Raw genomic sequence first — 17,877 nt, forward strand, 5'->3', positions numbered from 1 at the left:
GAGGACATGCCCAAACCTATTTACTGAATAATGAGGAGACTTGGTGGGGACGCTGCTGATCGTCCCGTGGCCCACAGCAGGATCTCACCACTCTGGGGAGGGAACTCCGTTTTGGACCTTTTCAGCTACTGACAGTTAGCAGCTACAATACTCATTACACGGAGGAGTAGTTTGTATTTTTCTCCTCTCTTTATCCTATGCACCCTTCATGGCATGAAGGGCAGACAAGGTGCTTGTATACTTCAGGGGAATTATTCTGACGCCTTCCAACAGTTTGCAACATATGAGAGGATGTTTTCAAGGCAACATAGAGGAGGAAATGTTTCACTTCCACCATCTTACACATGCTGCTTGTGGAAAATGAAAAACCCATTTGACAATCCTCCTGAGATAACTGGAGATTTCATGATACACAGCAGATTATTGTATTTGTTCAGCTTGCTGTAGTCCAGAAACCCTGAAATATTTAAGACCCTAAAACCTTATAACCAAACCAAGTGCAGGTGTCTTGCTTAATGCCCTCCAGTGGACCATTCTGGAGGAGAGTGCTTCCGCCTGATAGCCCACTTCCTAGTCTCTTTGAATGAATGCCTCCTCAGATTAATATTCTCATTTACAAGGTTTTCAGTGGCGGTGAATGACAGAGCCTTTGGTTGGTCTGGAGAGGCAGGTCCATTGATGCCCATAGGGATTTATGAATGATGAAGTGCAGGGCCAGCCACTATCAGAGGTACACAACACTGCTCTTAATAGAAAAGCATTTAACAGGGAGAGGGGAGGGGGGCCTGTGTGGGGCTTTCTGACACTCTACTGATAAGAGGCAGCTCTTCAGAGGTGATGGCGGTTACAATGAAAGACGCTGATGGGGATACAATGACACACATGTTGCGTCTGACAGCCAGTGATTTAGACGTGGGGGAATAGCTGGAGGAGAGGAGAGGAGAGGAGTGAGAGGAGTGAGAGCAGAGATAGAGAAAAAGAGATTTGTCAGTGTAAGGAATGAGCAGGATAAGAGGAAGGGAGCTACTTGGCAGATGGGCAGAAGAAATCATGAGCGTACTTCTTAATTAAACATGTGAACAGCGAAAGCAGGCAGAGACAGAGACGAGGACAGTTAAATACACATTACACCACACTGAAATTATGGTACACTCTGAAAATGCCACAATTTTAAACTATATCTCAACTCTCTATGCCTTCAAGATGAAGCCATTGGACTTGACCTGATGGCTTGTTTAGTTAACCCTGCCTTAGTTCCCCATCCTTATTTAGAAAGGTAATGGAACAGTTTAGAAAGGTAACGAATCAGGGCAGAAATAACAACTGTAACAGCTGTAACAGACTTCTCTCGATGAAAAACTTAAAATCATGAATGAGAATTTCTGTTGACGTTCTAACATCTTTGTTGTTGTTGTTGTTAGGTCTCTGAAACATTATTGATTCATTATGGACTCTCCTTCTACGGGAGGTTTAATGCACCCAGAGTTGGAGCTCACCAGGTGATTTGAGATGTATTTGTAGGAGAGGGACATTTCATGAACATTCTGTCTGAGTCTCCCTTTTACTTTCTTTATTTCTTATCCCTCTCTCTACGTTGAGTGCATTTGTGGTAAAATGAGGGCGAATATCCCCACTTTGACACTCAGCGCAGATGCTATCGCATAGCCTTAGTGTTTAGGAACACAGAGAAGACAGACATCTGTCAGTTGTTGTGTTTGAAGTGAATGTGAGTAGGCAGCTGAAAAACACACTGGACAACAGCCCATTCAGACCACAACGTCTCAGGTGTTTACAAACGGAAGAGGGAGTGACAGCAGAAACCAGAGATGAATGGATGACTGGTGTTGATATCCGTCCTCATCCTGTGTGTTAAGTTATTCCTTAGCTGCTCCCCCAGTGGGGTGCAGGGGAACAGGAAGTTCTATCCAGGCAGCAGACAGGCAGGCACAGCCCCTGAAGGACTCCAAATGAACACTACAGTATGCATGGGAAATGTGGGCTTGTCACCCCCTATACATAACTTATGCCTCTCAATAGCAATATGAAGTAATAGGAAGTAAATAGGTGGCAATAATAACAGTAATTGCTAGTAATTGTTTTGCTAGTAATTGTTTTGTAGTATAGTAATGGTGGTAGGAGTGACACGGTAGCTATAAAGTAGTGGTGGTTATATAACAGTGTATTTTCATATCATTGTTATAGGAGTGGCCATAGTCATTTATCTTCTGTCAGCTCTCCTCAGACCTGTATCTATTTCAGGTGCCGTGTCAAGTGAGAGCAGCTATATCTGGCTGGCAATTAAACTGGCTCTGCCTCCCCTTGATGCTTGATTAGTCCGATTGATGGAGGAGGCCATATGTGGCAGTTTCAAAACTTGGCAGCCATGCTCCATCCTCTCAAATGAGATACTGGCTATAAAGAGGCAGGCTGCCCAGGGATGCTGCACATATGTGGGCCGCGATGTGGACCTCCTCTCTCGGGACTTTCTCTGGGAGTCTAATGGCCCCTGGACTCTCCGGCCAAGTTCCAATAGGGGCGAGAGGTGGCCACTGGCTGGGGGTGTCACTGTCACTGGATGTTGCCTCTGGGTTGCGAGCTGAAGGCTAGAGGGGGATAGCGGGTTTGGCGGTGGGGTGTGTGGAGAGGCGGAGAAAGCCGAAAGCCATGGCCTCCTTCCCAGTCTTGCTCGGAGACAACAGAAAGGGAATGGTTGAGAAGGGGGAATCAGCGGGAGAAGAGCACAAAGACAAAGGCGCGGGCAAGGTCAGCCCAGCTAATGGGCCGGAGCTGTAGGCTGCCTGGGGCTAGGCACACTCTGTTCTCTCTCCCGCACCACATCGGGCCTTCAAACACCCCCAAGTCTACTCCTCCTCTCCTTTCCTATCTCTCCACATCTTCAGGTGATGCAGTCCAGAGATCCCATGTTGGTTTCTCTTTCCAAAGACACGCAAACATCTAAATGCTATTGCCACAACCCCCAACCCATAGCATATCCTAGTCTCTTCCTTTTTCACCCTTATCATTCTGTCAATCACCAAGGAGCTGAACTCTTCAGCTTTGTCTGCTATCCCCTATAGGGCCTATACTCTCAGTGAGTGCAGGCAGGCAGAGAGGCAGGCAGCCTGGCAGTGGGTGGAGTTGTTCAAGGATGCACAGTGTTTTCAGGTTGGCTGCTGTTGCTTGGCTCCACTCACAGGCTGCTTTAATGTGCAGCGGAGTAGAATAAGTGAGTGGTTGTGGGCACCAGCTGAGCTCAGCCTCGTCTCTGCCTGGTCGCAGTGGGGCGAGCTGCTGCCACCTGACACTGGGCACCCCGCTCAGGGCTCCTCTTGGCAACGTGGCACAGCACACATGTCCCCTCATTTGGATGGAGATTCAGACGCACAGCACACAAAAGCTTTGCTCCATCCTCCCCTTGCCCCCTCTACCCCTCACTCCCTTTCTTTCTGTTTTTTTCCCTTCTTTTGGCTTTGACACCATCATAATAATCTGGGTATCTTCTTGATCTTGCCCCGTATTTTATATATATTTTTTTTCTTTTATCCCTCATCTTCTCGGAGACGAGTTTGAAATTGCCAGCGTCAGGACTTTGCTAATTAAAGTCATACTTTCAAAAATACCATAATAACTGTTAATTAGCTTGATGCTATTTTCAGCATAATTTGCTAATTAGTGGAAAACCTGTACAGCGTTTCTCTCTAATTACAGTATGGCTCCGCACGGCGCATCTGTGCCTTGACTCCAAATGATACCATTACAAAGTCCCATATTACGCATTCTCTCAAAACAGATAATTGCCTCCACAGATATTGAGATACTTCAGTCAGCTGATTTGATGGTAATAAATGGACAGGCACAGACACAAGCGTCCCCTAGTTCATGTTTACTCAATAGGGAAAGGAAAACATCTTCTGGAGGAGGTGAGTTGGGAGTAGAATGTATGGAACTGGTAGAGTGATTTGGATTGGGTTGCTACAGCACATTTTACAGGAAACTACCAAAAGCAGGTAATAGTTTCAACATTAATACAATAGTGAAACAAATTGCCTACCCATCAACCATCGGCCTAGTATAATCTAGCAAGTAATGAATCGCTACATGACCGGAGGATGACTCGCGAAGTGTGGGGAAGAGCATGATTGGCATGACCTGTGACCCCTCTTAGCTGTGCCCATCCTCCTCCATGCTCCAGCCACCAGCAGCCTGACAGGGTAGCATCGGCGTTAGTTAATTAATGCACCACTTCAGAGCCCCTTTCATATATGGCTTCTGAAAGGCATTATTAAATTAATTAAAGCACCAAGAGTTAGTCATTATGAAATCAGGAGGTTTACATGGATGACAGCGTTTATGAATTAAACATCCCAAAGTTCCTCGCAGGAGATACCCGGGGATGAGAGTGGGTTCCATAACGTGACAGATGTTTGCCCCCTCCCACCCTCCCTCGAGCTAACCTGTATCGCAGGCAATTTAGGACTCATTTGGGTTTTTCAAAACTGAGAAGGGGAGAGAGGAAGGTTCAGGGTAGCTAATGAGCAGAGAAAGAGAGGGGAAAATGAGGTCACAAGGTGGTTCATCTGTAGATAGTACTGATGGTACTTTTTCATACAATGCAACAGAACCTCTCATACTATGCAACAATGATACACATTACTTTGTTGATCATGAAATAAATATATGTTCAACACTGACACAAACAGCAGTGGTTTCAGCTAGATCCTTATTCGATCATTATGGTCATGTGAGCTTTGAGAAATTAGGTCTTTAAACTCTGGCTTAGCTGAAGTGCACAGAGCAGAGTTGAGTGTCTCATTCAAGAGCTTGGACGATACACTCATTTTCATCTGTCGACTGGTATTCATAGAGAATCTCAAGAGTCCTCTCTCTCTTTCTCTCTCTCTCTCTCTCTCTCTCTCTCTCTCTCTCTCTCTCTCTCTCTCTCTCTCTCTCTTTCTCTCTCTCTCTCACCTTCTCTCTCTCTCTATCTCTCTCTCTCACCCCTCTATTCAGGAAGTTTGCCAGCAAGTGTCTTTGTTTACAGTGCCAAGGGAAAATGTCAGAGACGTTGAAAAAATATTCTTACAATCTTTTCTTTTTTCCTTTTTCATCTTCCTAATCTAACAGTTTACTGAACTTGATAAGTGTCCTATCAACATGCTAATCAAATGACTTCGGAACCAAAATTGACAGTTTTCATTAATTATACAAGATTATTCTAATTGCAATTCAAATTTATTCATTCTGAACAGAAGGTATCCAGTAATATTTTAGAAAATTTGCATATTAAATGGAGGGAGTAGTGCATTATGCATGGTAATGTATGCACAGTTTCTTATTTTTAACTTCACGGCCATATGTGGTGTCGTTGTAGAAGCAGGTGAAAAGTGTAAGTGTGTTTAATTTGCTTGACAAACATTGGGCTGGAGCTTGTCAAGGGGAGTATTGTGAATGCCAGTCTTTACTCTCTCTTTATTGATTACCCCAAACTCTAAACATCTGGATGTAAATGTCACTGAGAGAGATGAAGTGAATCTTGGGATTAGTCCCTTCATCGGCTCAATCACTATCAATTAATCTAATAGCATAATTCAAGTGTCCTGTATAAGTAAATGTACCTAGTTTCATCTGGGGTTATTGGCACATTTAAAATGGTTTGTAGAATTAAAGCAATGTTTATTAGAAGTAATGTAACATACTGTGTAACCTTGATTTAACTAATATACCACTATCTCAAAGAAAATGTTTCCCTAATTTGTACATTATTAACAGCATTAGTTAAATTCCTCAAAGTGGGAGAAACATTATGTAAGAAAATAATAATGGGTTCCTTGTCAAAAACAGCCATATTTACTTGGGACGCAAAACCTCCCAATTTGGTCCTTGTTATTGTTTCCTAGAGCAGACACTAAACTGCAAACAGCTTACTGAGATGGCAATTTACTATATGAGGAGGGAGGTGTATATGTTAGCTCCACAGGCAGAGGCTTGTACAGTAATGTAAGCGTAATAATTATCAAACAGCATTGGGGGCTATGGGTTTAACACCGGGAAAGCATGTTTGATGTGTAGAGGCAGCCTATAGTGCATCCATACAGGGTGACTAAATCTCACGGTTCAGGGAGCACATTAGTATGGCACTACATCCACCCGCGTTCTAAAGGTGATTTCCATTTAGACACACATTTCCTCATGAAGATAAATATGACTTGAATCGTAATTTCCCTGAAGTAAATATAATACAAATACAACATAATACAGTGTCAGACCAAGCATCCTAATAGATTACTGTCATGTTTTCCATTTGTATGGTAAGTGGTGAACCTTGCGGTGGTCTAGCAAGTAACAAATTGAATGTTTAATCCATCTCAGGGCAGATTGAGAATATCAACAGACTGGTAGGTAGCTGGTGTGAGTTCTCCTGTGACTGCTGGTACATTTCAGGTCTTTAGGCGCTTCTGGGATGTATTGGTATAGCTAGAAGTGCAACGTGGCAGATAAGTGTAATTTTTGATATTTTCTAAAGGCATCTGTTATTTCTCAAACGGGAATTTTGATTTGACGTAGTTTCTAGTCATGCATGACTCGCTGTCTAAATGTTACTCAACAGCTGTTGGATACATGTTTAGTTGTTTAGTAAATATTTGCCTTGGCACTCAGTGTAAGCAAGATTAACTCCATCGCCCTCAACATCTCTAATAAAGTGTGACACATTTATATTTTTATATGGCTTAATCTGTTCACAATGATGTTTATATCACCAATTATTACAAACTAATGAAACAAATCACCTCAATGTAATTAGTCAGATAGGTTTCAGGAAGCTCATTAGTAGTAATTTGTGTGAAGAATAAGGCCTGTGGTGGTGCTTCTAGACGGAAGCACCAGATCTGTGTTTTAGTTCCACATCAACCCTCATTGTTTGTTGTCTAAGGATGTCTGAAGCGGCCTGAGATGTTTTTAGTCATTGCCCCTAGAAGCAGCAGGGTGTCTGTCAACAGATTCCTCCCCTCAAGCAAGTCAACCTGTACGTGGAAGCAGAATAGCAGACACATGCTCTTGTGTACACAAGCCAGGAGAAGCGAGAGGCAAAACACTGTCTATTTATCTGTCAGTATTCCTGACAAAGAACTGAGCTGACACGTCAGGGTTTCCCTCTGTGGAGTAGGTGGGAGGGGGGCTTCTGCACACTTACATGCCCACTCTATGCCCAGTTTCTTGTTATTTGCAAATCACACTCTTTGAAACTCACACAAATGGGTTAGACGTGGCACTCTAGGAGTTTGTCAGCTGCCTTCACAACAGCTAGCGATCAGTAACAGTGTGCGGTTCAGTAGGAAGCAGCTTTCTCTTAGCATTTGCCTCGCTGTCACTTTCTCAACACATACGATGTGTGTTTTCATGCTGGGTTCAGCTAGCCTCCTGCTCTGGAAGGTATTTCTCTTCCCTCAGAGACTTCTCATCCCCCTTTGGACTGAAGGAATCAGCATCTTACAATGACATAAACTCCCCTAAGAAATCATACTCCAAATGAGAGCTAAATTAATAATGAAGAAACATTCATGAAGGGAATCCACATTTTATGATTAACCCTCTCACCATGCACTGAGGACAAATGGATGTAAAAAAGAAAATAACTGAATAAATGTCTGTTTATGCTCTATACCATTTTCCCATCACGGACAAAATCCTCTCCTAAACATCCTGACAGAGAAGCACTTGTGTAGCGCTGATGTCACAGAGCTAGCTGGCCTCTTTCTCACAAAGGCTAAGGTATCATTAGCTTGCTCCATACAATGGCCATTCAAGCAGCTCACTGCACTCCTCAGGACCCCTGAACAATGTAATTATTTGTCTCAGAATTATAAAGACAGAGTTTTGCAGGAAACCCGACAGGCAAACCCTTTAGAGGTAAATGCTTTTGGCGGCTTTTTGGGTTTAATCTTGTTCCATTAGCATTTAGGTTCTTTCTCTTGGACACAAAGACCATAATACAGACTTTGGGTCTCAGGAGCCAGTGACTATGTGTATCAGTATAGTCACAAATTATTTTATTTCTTATTCAAGGGTCAATATTGCCCATAGTTGACTCCTCAATATCATATTTTATTATCTGACATGTACACTAGGAGATGTGAAAAGAGGACTATCAAAAATGCCTAGACTACTTTAATGTGGTACTAGGGAAGCTTATACTGTACCAAATGGTAAAAAACGAACATATTTCAAGCATGACCTGAACCACCCTTAACCAAAGAATATTATAAATCACACATGTAAGCAGGAGCAAACATTTCCCCTTTATTATTTTCTGGGTTTATACTCATATTGTCAACAGTATAACCGCTGTGTGAAGGGTTCTTATGTACTACCTTTGTGTGTATGTGTGTGTGTGTGTGTGTGTGTGTGTGTGTGTGTGTGTGTGTGTGTGTGTGTGTGTGCGTGTGCGTGTGTGTGCGTGTGTGTGTGTGATTCATTCCAAGGCAGTTTTAGTCCTTATAAAATATTCATTTTGGTTGTGCAGGGCCCTGTAATTGCCATCTCTCACCCTGAATTATTTATACCTCGCACAGACTGACAAAGCTTTGCCATACGGCCCCAGATGAATCAGAAAGCAGCCATCTCTGCTGCCAACAGCACTGGGCTTTCACACAAATATGGCAGCCACGTCTCTCAGACTGGCCCCTGTTAATTTGACATTTTCTTTCCCCCCTGCCTTTGTCCTAGGAGCACATAAAGGTTACCTGTTAGCTTTAAGCACACCAACCTGCTCCTTCTCTCCCCCTCTTCCTCCATCTCTCTCTCTCTTTGTGCCTTGCCTAAATGACAGCCCACTGTGGCTGTGTTTTGAGACAGACTTAATGTGGCAGCAGTAGCAGAGTGGCTGCCTTTTGCTTTATGATGACTGACCAGTCCTGGCAGCCACTTTAGATACATGTATTATACATTAGTAATAAGAACATGTAGAAGTTTACACACACAAACATGCGCGCACACACACACACACACACACACACACACACACACACACACACACACACACACACACACACACACACACACACACACACACACACACACACACACACACACACACACACACACACACACAACCCCAAACAACGACCACCACCACTAGCCTCCTGGATGCGATGCAGCTCTGCTGTCAGTGAACGGTCAAAGCCCCTACGCTGGGCGCACTGTACAGCTGCTGGGTTCAACTGCGTCTGTCTGCAGCCTGATCACTCCAAGGTGCCTGTGGAGGAGAGGGCATGGGGAGCCGGCTGTGCATGGGTCTCATTGTAGGCCGGTTCTGGGGCCTTCCAGGCACCCTTACAGTACGTCCAACAACTTAAATACTGCTATTCACTCCAGAATATGCTTATCTTCCATCTCAGTAGTGCAGTGAGGTGCTGACTGATATTTCTTCAGGCCCCAAACACTGAATGCTAACCAGTAATGCACCATATTCCCCTTGCAGAAAGAACCTAGAAATACCCTATTTCACGCTGCTAGACCAGCTGGCTAGCCGTTTACACTGAAATATGAACTGTACTGATGATGGATTGTTGTGCGGGATTATTTTACAATGTCAGCACCATCATCACCTGTATTGTCGAGAAGGTGTGTAACAATAATGTATTCATAATATTTAAAGATTAGATAAATCAAACTGAATATATCAACATTTCAAGAAGAGTAGAAATAGTATTGGTTGTTTCACGAAAACTAGCTGTAGATTCCTTTTCACGGTAAGGCCACCCTAGACAAAAAGCAGCAGAATAATTTATGTTTTGTGTCTTATTTTCTTCAAAGCCATGGTACAGAGAACCCAGATTCACTGTAAAACAAAGAGCAGCAGGCCCACTATACAGCTTCAGTAGCTTGTAGTGTGGTAACGGTAGAGAGCTTGAGGCTAAACATGTAGTATGTGCTGGGTTAGACCTCAAGCACAGCCCTGGTCCACTGTTACCCAGTGATGGATAGTTAGCAGGGCCACTGAATCTATATCTAGCCTGCTACAGACCTGGACTGGAGGCTAAAGGGAATCAGTTGAAGATGGGTAGGAGTGTGTTTGACGTGGGAGAGCGAGAGAGAGAGAGCGAGAGAGAGCGAGAGAGAGAGAGAGAATTCTCTGCTGTAATGAGTCCTGCAGCCATGAACTAAATTAAGAGGGATCCTCAAGTGAAATGTTGTCAATGCCACTCTAGCCATTAGAGAACAGTGGGATGGTGGAGGAAAGGGTGTAGACTATAGAGGGCTGAATGGGGAGGTTTTTATTGTTTATTGTTGTCTCAACAGCCCACCTCCCAAGTTATGGGGAATACTAGATGTTGAACAAAAAAACAACGATAGTGAAATGTTTTAGCAATAGCATTCTCAGATGAGGGCAATAGCCCATAGAATGGAAGTGGTTAATTTCCCCCAACCAAATAACATTGGATAGTAAGGCACTTGTTCCCTGATAAAGAAGTGATAGGATCTGCGGGGCTGGTCCCTGGGCGCTTGTACAGGGCTAGAGCAAATATTGTTAATGCGCTGTGGTTACTACGAGGAAGGAGAAGAAAAACAGCTGTAGTTGATGAGAGAAGACAGCAAGCAACCAGAGTATGACAGCAATGACACCCTTGCTAAAAATCTCTCTGGAATTTTAGAGGTTAATGTCTTTAATCAGCGGGTAAATTAAGATGTGTTAGTACAGAACAGCCTACATAGACCAAAAAGCTTGCTCCTTGTTTATAATGGAATGTTATAAGAACAAACCAGTGTAATGGAGCCTGGCCTGTCAGAACAGGGACCTGAGTGATGTACAGTAGATGAAGTACAGTAGAGTACCTTACATACTGGAGCTGGTGGGGATGCAGAAGGCTTGACATTAAGACCCTGGCATTTTGGAAATCCAATATGTTATTGACCTGTGTACTACTATCTCAGTGAGGAGACCTGCTGTCAGCAGATCGTAGTGGTGTGTTGTGAGACGCTGGTTCCAGGTCTCCTCCAGCCTCACTGAGGCCCATGGTGAGGCCCATACTGGGGTCTGATGGTCTATGGTTGGGTGGTGATCGATACTCATCGCCCTGCAATGATGACCTCACTGTCATGGCCGCCGGCTATGGACTCTTCATGGCAGTCATTATTGCTTGGGCACCAATCAGGAGCTAAGGACTGTCAATACCTGACGCTCATGGATGTTTCAGTGGTGAACTTCTGAAATGGGTGGTGTACAAAACACAGTGAAATAAATGCAGTATGATACCCTGTTAGTATTGGTAGTACAGTAATAATACAATGGAGTCATTACTTCTCATTTTTCCCTGAATCAAAGGCAGAGGTGTCAAGGAGTGGGTGACATCTCCCCCTCCCAATTAGCTTAGCTCCTAAAATCAGGAAGCGTCTCCTCACTTCGTCTGTTTGTTTTCTCCGTTTCTCTTCTATTTGATGATGGGAGAGGGGCGAGCTAAAATTAGGCTGACGGGTCTCCCTTTGAGTGTCAGCCTAAAATGATCAGAGTAGAGATAAGAGGGTCTAGCAGCCCTCAAATCAGTCAAAGTGCCAAAGTCTGCCTTTTTCTCCTCAATTACCAGGCGTGTGAAGCACACGGAGTGGAAACCGCCGAGCCCGCAGCATTACTAAAGAGACAATCTATTTCCCCTTTGACCAGAGGGAGAGAAATCATTATCGCATGATTAGTAGCTAGCCTCAGCAGTGTGGCGAGCATGGAGGTACAGGCTGCAGGAGAATCCTATTAATTGCCCTAGTCTCTGTTAGAAAGGGATTGTTTTAGCGTTGATTTGTGGGCCTGTAACTCGGGTTGTTGGAAGATAAAAGCTGATGTCAGGTCGTAGTTATACTGGCAGACTTCAGACAGGGAGAGGGTTGTGTCAAAAGGAGCATAGCTCTCCAGTACTGTAAGTCTATCTCTTTAGGCTTTCGCCTGTCTCCCTCTCTTTTGTCTTTCTTCACACTCCATAGTTTCATCCTCCCCTCCTTCTCTCTCTGCTACTCTCTCTCTCTCCCACTCTCTCTCCTCTCTCTCCTCTCTCTCTGGTGAATTGCAGCCCTGCTCCAACTGATAGCTGTCTGGGCCGATGATTTCCTCCATGGCGGTCCACTGAGAGCCTCGCTCGTCTACTGGTTTTGGAGGAGTTGCTTTAATTAGCTATGTTAATATCCCCTTCATTGGCCTTAATATCTCTCTACACCTTCCTCCATCTCCACGGCCACGAGGGTCCTCCTGTCCTGTCACTAGCTCTGATTATTGAGAAGGATAGCTTTAATCAAACCTAATTGCAGTTCATTCTTTCTCTCGATCCCCCCCTTTGCCCTCCGTTGCCAACATCTAATGGCGTCGTCGCCTTGATATCCCATTAAAAAACTATCAAACAATCTCGTTTTTTGTCTCCAAGCAAAACACCAGCACAAAGTTCTGTAGATATTTAAGAAGTAAAAGAGAGAGGCTTGTCTTAATTGCTTGCCTTTTCACCAAGGACCAATTTACAGCACGCTCATGTAGAATGTTAACCAACTCTAATGTAATGATGCTTTACTGTTGCCACTAACATGGACTACTGTTGAAATGAAGCTTATCTGTTAGCTGGAAATGTGGTTAATCGTCTTCATAACAGTAAACATAAATGAGTTCACAATAGAACGGCTGCTTTCTATTCCCAAGTTGTCCTTTTCTGTTTATTGCTCACTTTTTGTTTTACTGCAGTTTTACACGTTGTAATCGTATTACAGCACAACAGAAAAAGGAACAGAAAAGCCCCATGTTAAAAATAACATGTCGCTTCAATAACATTTACGTTTTGGCTACAAAATTATTATTTTTTCATTTTCTTTTGCATATATTTCTTTTGTTGCGCAAGGTGAAAACATACAGAGCACATCAATCTTGGACACACACACAGGCTCTTACCCACACACACACTAGTCTAATCCAATCTGTATGAGAGGCGACAGACAAATAAAAGTCGTATTTCAGGTCTGCTTTCCGCAGATGTCTACTGCTCTGCCTTACGACTCTTTGGGGAAATAAAAACAAGGTCAGGGAATTAGAGTACATAATGGTCATTTTGATGATCGGCCAACAGCTGCAACCAAAAACACACTGAACACAATCAGGCGAAATGCACTAATGACAAGTCAGGTTTTTTATGGCCTTGCCGCACACCAACAGGCAATCAGCATTTTGGCGTGGCTTAAAACTTTTTATTGATTGTAGAGCCATAGCCCCATGGATGAGGAGTGAAAATATTTTCTCACCTCTCATGCTCCTTTGGTCTGGCAGTGGTGCTAAGGGTATTGGAGTCTTATTGGAGAACACTTCTAAGTGACCACTGCATGTGTTAATGTGGCCAGGGTAAGAGGGGTCATTTCAAAGCACAGATGTATTGCATTGGCCCAGATCCCACTGTGGAGTAAGAAGTAGGAGGCTAGGTGTTGAGAAAGGGCCTTCTTAGGCAACACGCTCTATGTTGAGCAAAGCAACATCAATTCAATCCATGGTAATACAATAAGTTGTAACAGTGCCAATTTAGCTTTTCAATGGAAACCATGAAATTGTGCATTAAACCAATAAATGATGGTGAGTGTTTACATCAAACGTGAAGGGAGCCAAAAAACATGAGTCCTAATGAGTCTGTAGCATGTTTTTACTGTACATGACAAGAAAGTCAATTAAAGGGTGTTGCAGTAGGTTCTGCTGATATAATCATTGATCCCGCTGTCAGGTTTAGGACATATTGTTGTCATCACTTGTAGTGCTAATAGGGAATACATTTGTAGTGGGAGACAGCAAGCCAAGACAGGGACTGTTAGTCTCCTCCGCCTGTCTCCTTTGTAATGTTATCTACTGGATCAGGGAAAGGTTATATTTAAAAGAAGAGCTCACGATAGAAGGCATTTTCAATAATATCACAGTGATCTGACGTTCATTTGACGCTCACAAGCAAACACTTGTCAGCTGAAGCGAAGTGCAGCAAGAGGGAGAGAGAGAGAGAGAGAGAGAGAGACAGAGAGAGAGAGAAGCTCACAGACTAACCAACCACAGATCTGTCTCTCACATGACATTTGTTTAGAGACGATTAGCCAGGTTGTAATTTGTGGCATAATTGCCTCACCCATCCACCATGTGTGTGTGTGTGTGTGTGTGTGTGTGCGTTTGTGCGTGTGTGTGTGGCGTGAAGCGAAGGTCCCAGGAGTGGCCCCCTAATTGTCTGACAGGACTATACGTTTTGTGGCGCGCTCTCACCTTGTTAGGTCCTTTATCCCTGATGCTCTTCAAACAAGACCTGGTCACAGGTGGGCCTCATTTGCCTTCCTATTGAACAGCACAACTTTAATTGCACAGGGGGTGTTCTGGGATTAAATAAATGGGTGGAATATCAAGTGACTTCCTGCATGCTAGTAGCAGATGGGTCTGAGAACAGGCTGTGAACTCAGGTGAGAGGATGATATGACAAAGGGTTGCTACTAAGGGGTATTATAAAGCAACAGTAGATATCTGCATTATTTTAAACAGTTGAGTAGTATCTATCCGTTTGATGTTGGTGAAATGGATTTGTTGTTGACATGTTGAGTGGCATGGACCTGTTTTGATTTTATGGAATTCCATTCCATATCAATTCTTGAATGGCTCTATGCTTCAATTGTTTCAGGACTATTTTGTAAAACATAGTAGTACGATGTAGTTCAATTGTTTGTTTTGTGCTCTCTTTCAGATTCTTCCTGAAGTTCTTCCTGAAGTGCAATCAGAACTGTCTGAAGAATGCAGGGAATCCCAGAGACATGCGCAGGTTCCAGGTAACTGAAAGTTACACAAAACCACACACACACACTGGTTTAAATTCACTCAGGTTTACACACACACACACACACACACACACACACACACACACACACACACACACACACACACACACACACACACACACACACACACACACACACACACACACACACACACACACACACACACACACACACGCAGAGGGTGTCAGTGTGCTGCTGAACACATGTAGGAATATTTATTGGAGAACACCATCTTACACAAATAAGGATATGGGATTTAAGAGGTGATATCAATTGTGGTCCTGACAGCTTCCCGAACCACAGCACAGAAGGGAGGACAATCCCACCACATGTGTTAACACAGGGTTTCCCAGTAGGACACACACACACACACACACACACACACACACACACACACACACACACACACACACACACACACACACTTCTTCACTGTGCAGCCATCTGAGAGGTGTTTTCCATAACACTGTAGCCAGCAGTGACATTATAGTATTACCAAAGAGACGTCTATCTGGAGGTCCGGAATTCTCCCATGTCTAAGAGGCTGCAGATGCTAAAATACATTATCTATTAAATGTGAAGGGGTGCCATTGAAGTTAGTGATCTCCTTATCTGCCTACCCCAGAACCATATACCCCAAGTAGGAGGTCAGGACTGAATGGAGTGGTGGTATCCTATCTGCTTTGCCACAAACTACAGGGGCCATCATTCCCTGCCAATCATGGGCTATGACAAACACACCAACCTAGCCTCATCCAGCAAACCCTCAGACATGAAACAGACAGACTCTTTCTGATGTCACCACTAGACCTGCCTCGTCTCCTTTTCCCTGAGGGGGTAACTGGACTTAACAGAGTCAATCCCTTCACAGACAGCTCAGGTGTTCACTCTACCATCACATTACTCCTACAGTAGATTCACAAGAGACTGGAACATACTGTCCCAGCCATGACAGCTACTGAGTTCTCAGGCATATGAGTTCCCTCAGGCATATGTAACAGGAGGTGTATGAGTGAGTGTTGCATAAAACTTCTACCGCATTTGTATCTGTTTATCTTTAATAAAATCTAGATTTACCATATTTATAGGGAATCAACTGGCAGGACTTATATACCATGAATATGATTTGACATTATTGTTGGAGTATTTGAGGGTGGGAGGTATTGTACGCCAAGGCTTACAATATTGTTGGCTATCTTCTCCGGTCTCCATTCCAATGGCCAGAATTCAGTTTTCCCCAGATAGTTTTACCAGATGCTTCACTGTAGGTGTTACTCCGGCCAATGTTGTGTATTCTGCATGCCTTCCACTCCGCTTATTACCCCCCCAAACCAGCTGGAGGCCAGAGAGGACCACATCCATCATCTCCAGCTTGGCCCAGCTCTGAACCTGCGAGCAAGAATGGAGCTCTTTCACCTCCCCACTCAGCCCCCCTACCTCCATCCCAACCCCACACCCCCAACTAACCAAAAAAAACACCCCCCCAAATTCCACGGCTACACCGAGGTCACTCACCGGCAAACAGAACCTGAGAGGGGCTCTCTCTTTCCGGCTCGGAAACACTTTCTCCATTCTTGGCCTAGTCCACTGTTTGGAGATGTGGTTGAGAGAAAAAAACAACAATAAAAACAAGCACTATGATATATTGAGGCCTGGATTCATCCGATCGTGAGTTAAAGGCACTGTGGCTTTTAAAGGCAATGTTCGATTGAGACGGCATACAGTATGTAGCGTTTACCGTGAATGGGATCTCCACGAACGTGGGAACATTGATTGTAAGAGCCGCTTTGCCTATAAACTGCAATCAGATTGAATCTCAGCCTGAGTGTGACTTGGAATTTGATCCAGGTGAAATGTTTGTTGAACCAAAAAAGAGGGTTGTTTTAGTTGTCCAGAACTACAGTGGCTTCAGAAAGTATTTACACCCCTTGATTTTTTTTCACATTATGTTGTGTTACAGCCGGCGTTTGTGTCACTGGCCTACACACAATACCCCACAATGTCAAAGTGGAATGATGTTTTAAGAAATGTTTACAAATTAATTGAGCCAATAAGTATTCAACCCCTTTCTTATGGCAAGCCTAAATAAATTCAGGAGTAAGAATGTGCTTAACAAGACACATAATAAGTTCCATGGACTCACTATGTGTGCAATAATAGGGTTTTTACATGATTTTTTAATGACTACCTCATCTTTGTACCCCACACATGCAATTAGCTGTAAGGTCCCTCGGTCGAGCGGTGAATTTCAAACACAGATTCAACCACAAAGACCAGGGAGGTTTTCCAATGCTTAGCAAAGAAGGGCACCTATTGGTAGATGGGTAAAAAAAAGCAGACACTGAATATCCCTTTGAGCATTGTGAAGTTACTAAATACACTTCGGATGGTGTATCAATACGCCCAGTCATTACAATGATACACGCGTCCTTCCGAACTCAGTTGCCGGAGAGGAAGGAAACTGGGGATTTCACCATGAGGCCAATGGTGACTTTAAAACAGATACAGAGTATAATGGCTGTGATAGGAGAAAACTGAGGATGGATCAACAACATCGTAGTTACTCCACAATACTAACCTAATTGACAGTGAAAATACGCCTGTAGAGAATAACACTGTAAAAAAATTGGCAAAGAAATTAACTTTATGTCCTGAATACGAAGTGTTATGTTTAGGGCAAATCCAACACAATACATCACTGAGTACCGCTCTTCATTTTTTCAAGCATGGTGGTGGCTGCATCATGTTTTGGTCATGCTTATCATCGGCAAGGACTAAGGAGTTTTTAAAATAAAAATAAATGGAATAAAACTCAGTACAGGCAAAGTCCTAGAGGAAAACCTGTCTCAGTCTGCTTTCCAACAGACACTGGGAGACAAATCCACCTTTCAGCAGGTCAATAAACACAAGGCCAAATCTAAACTGGATATTTCTGAGTGGCCTAGTTACAGTTTTGACTTAAATCGGCTTGAAAATCTATGGCAAGACTTGAAAATAGCTGTCTAGCAACAACAACCTACTTGACAGAAATTGAATACTTTTTAAAAGAACAATGGGCAAATATTG

The 17,877-nt window shown here is 43.6% G+C and overlaps 1 protein-coding gene across 16 annotated transcripts in view; it reads left to right on the forward strand.

Moving 5' to 3' along the window:
• Positions 1 to 17,877, forward strand: part of LOC106607303 (transcription factor COE3) — a 71,926-nt gene that overhangs the window by 24,302 nt on the left and 29,747 nt on the right. For all 16 annotated transcript variants that reach the window (XM_014204193.2, XM_014204184.2, XM_014204281.2 and 13 more), the window contains exon 7: positions 14,721 to 14,802. In XM_014204193.2, the coding sequence (XP_014059668.1) occupies positions 14,721 to 14,802 (82 nt within the window). The remainder of the gene's footprint in view (positions 1 to 14,720; positions 14,803 to 17,877) is intronic.

Source organism: Salmo salar, chromosome ssa01 (assembly GCF_905237065.1).
Source record: "Salmo salar chromosome ssa01, Ssal_v3.1, whole genome shotgun sequence".
NCBI lineage: Eukaryota > Metazoa > Chordata > Actinopteri > Salmoniformes > Salmonidae > Salmo > Salmo salar.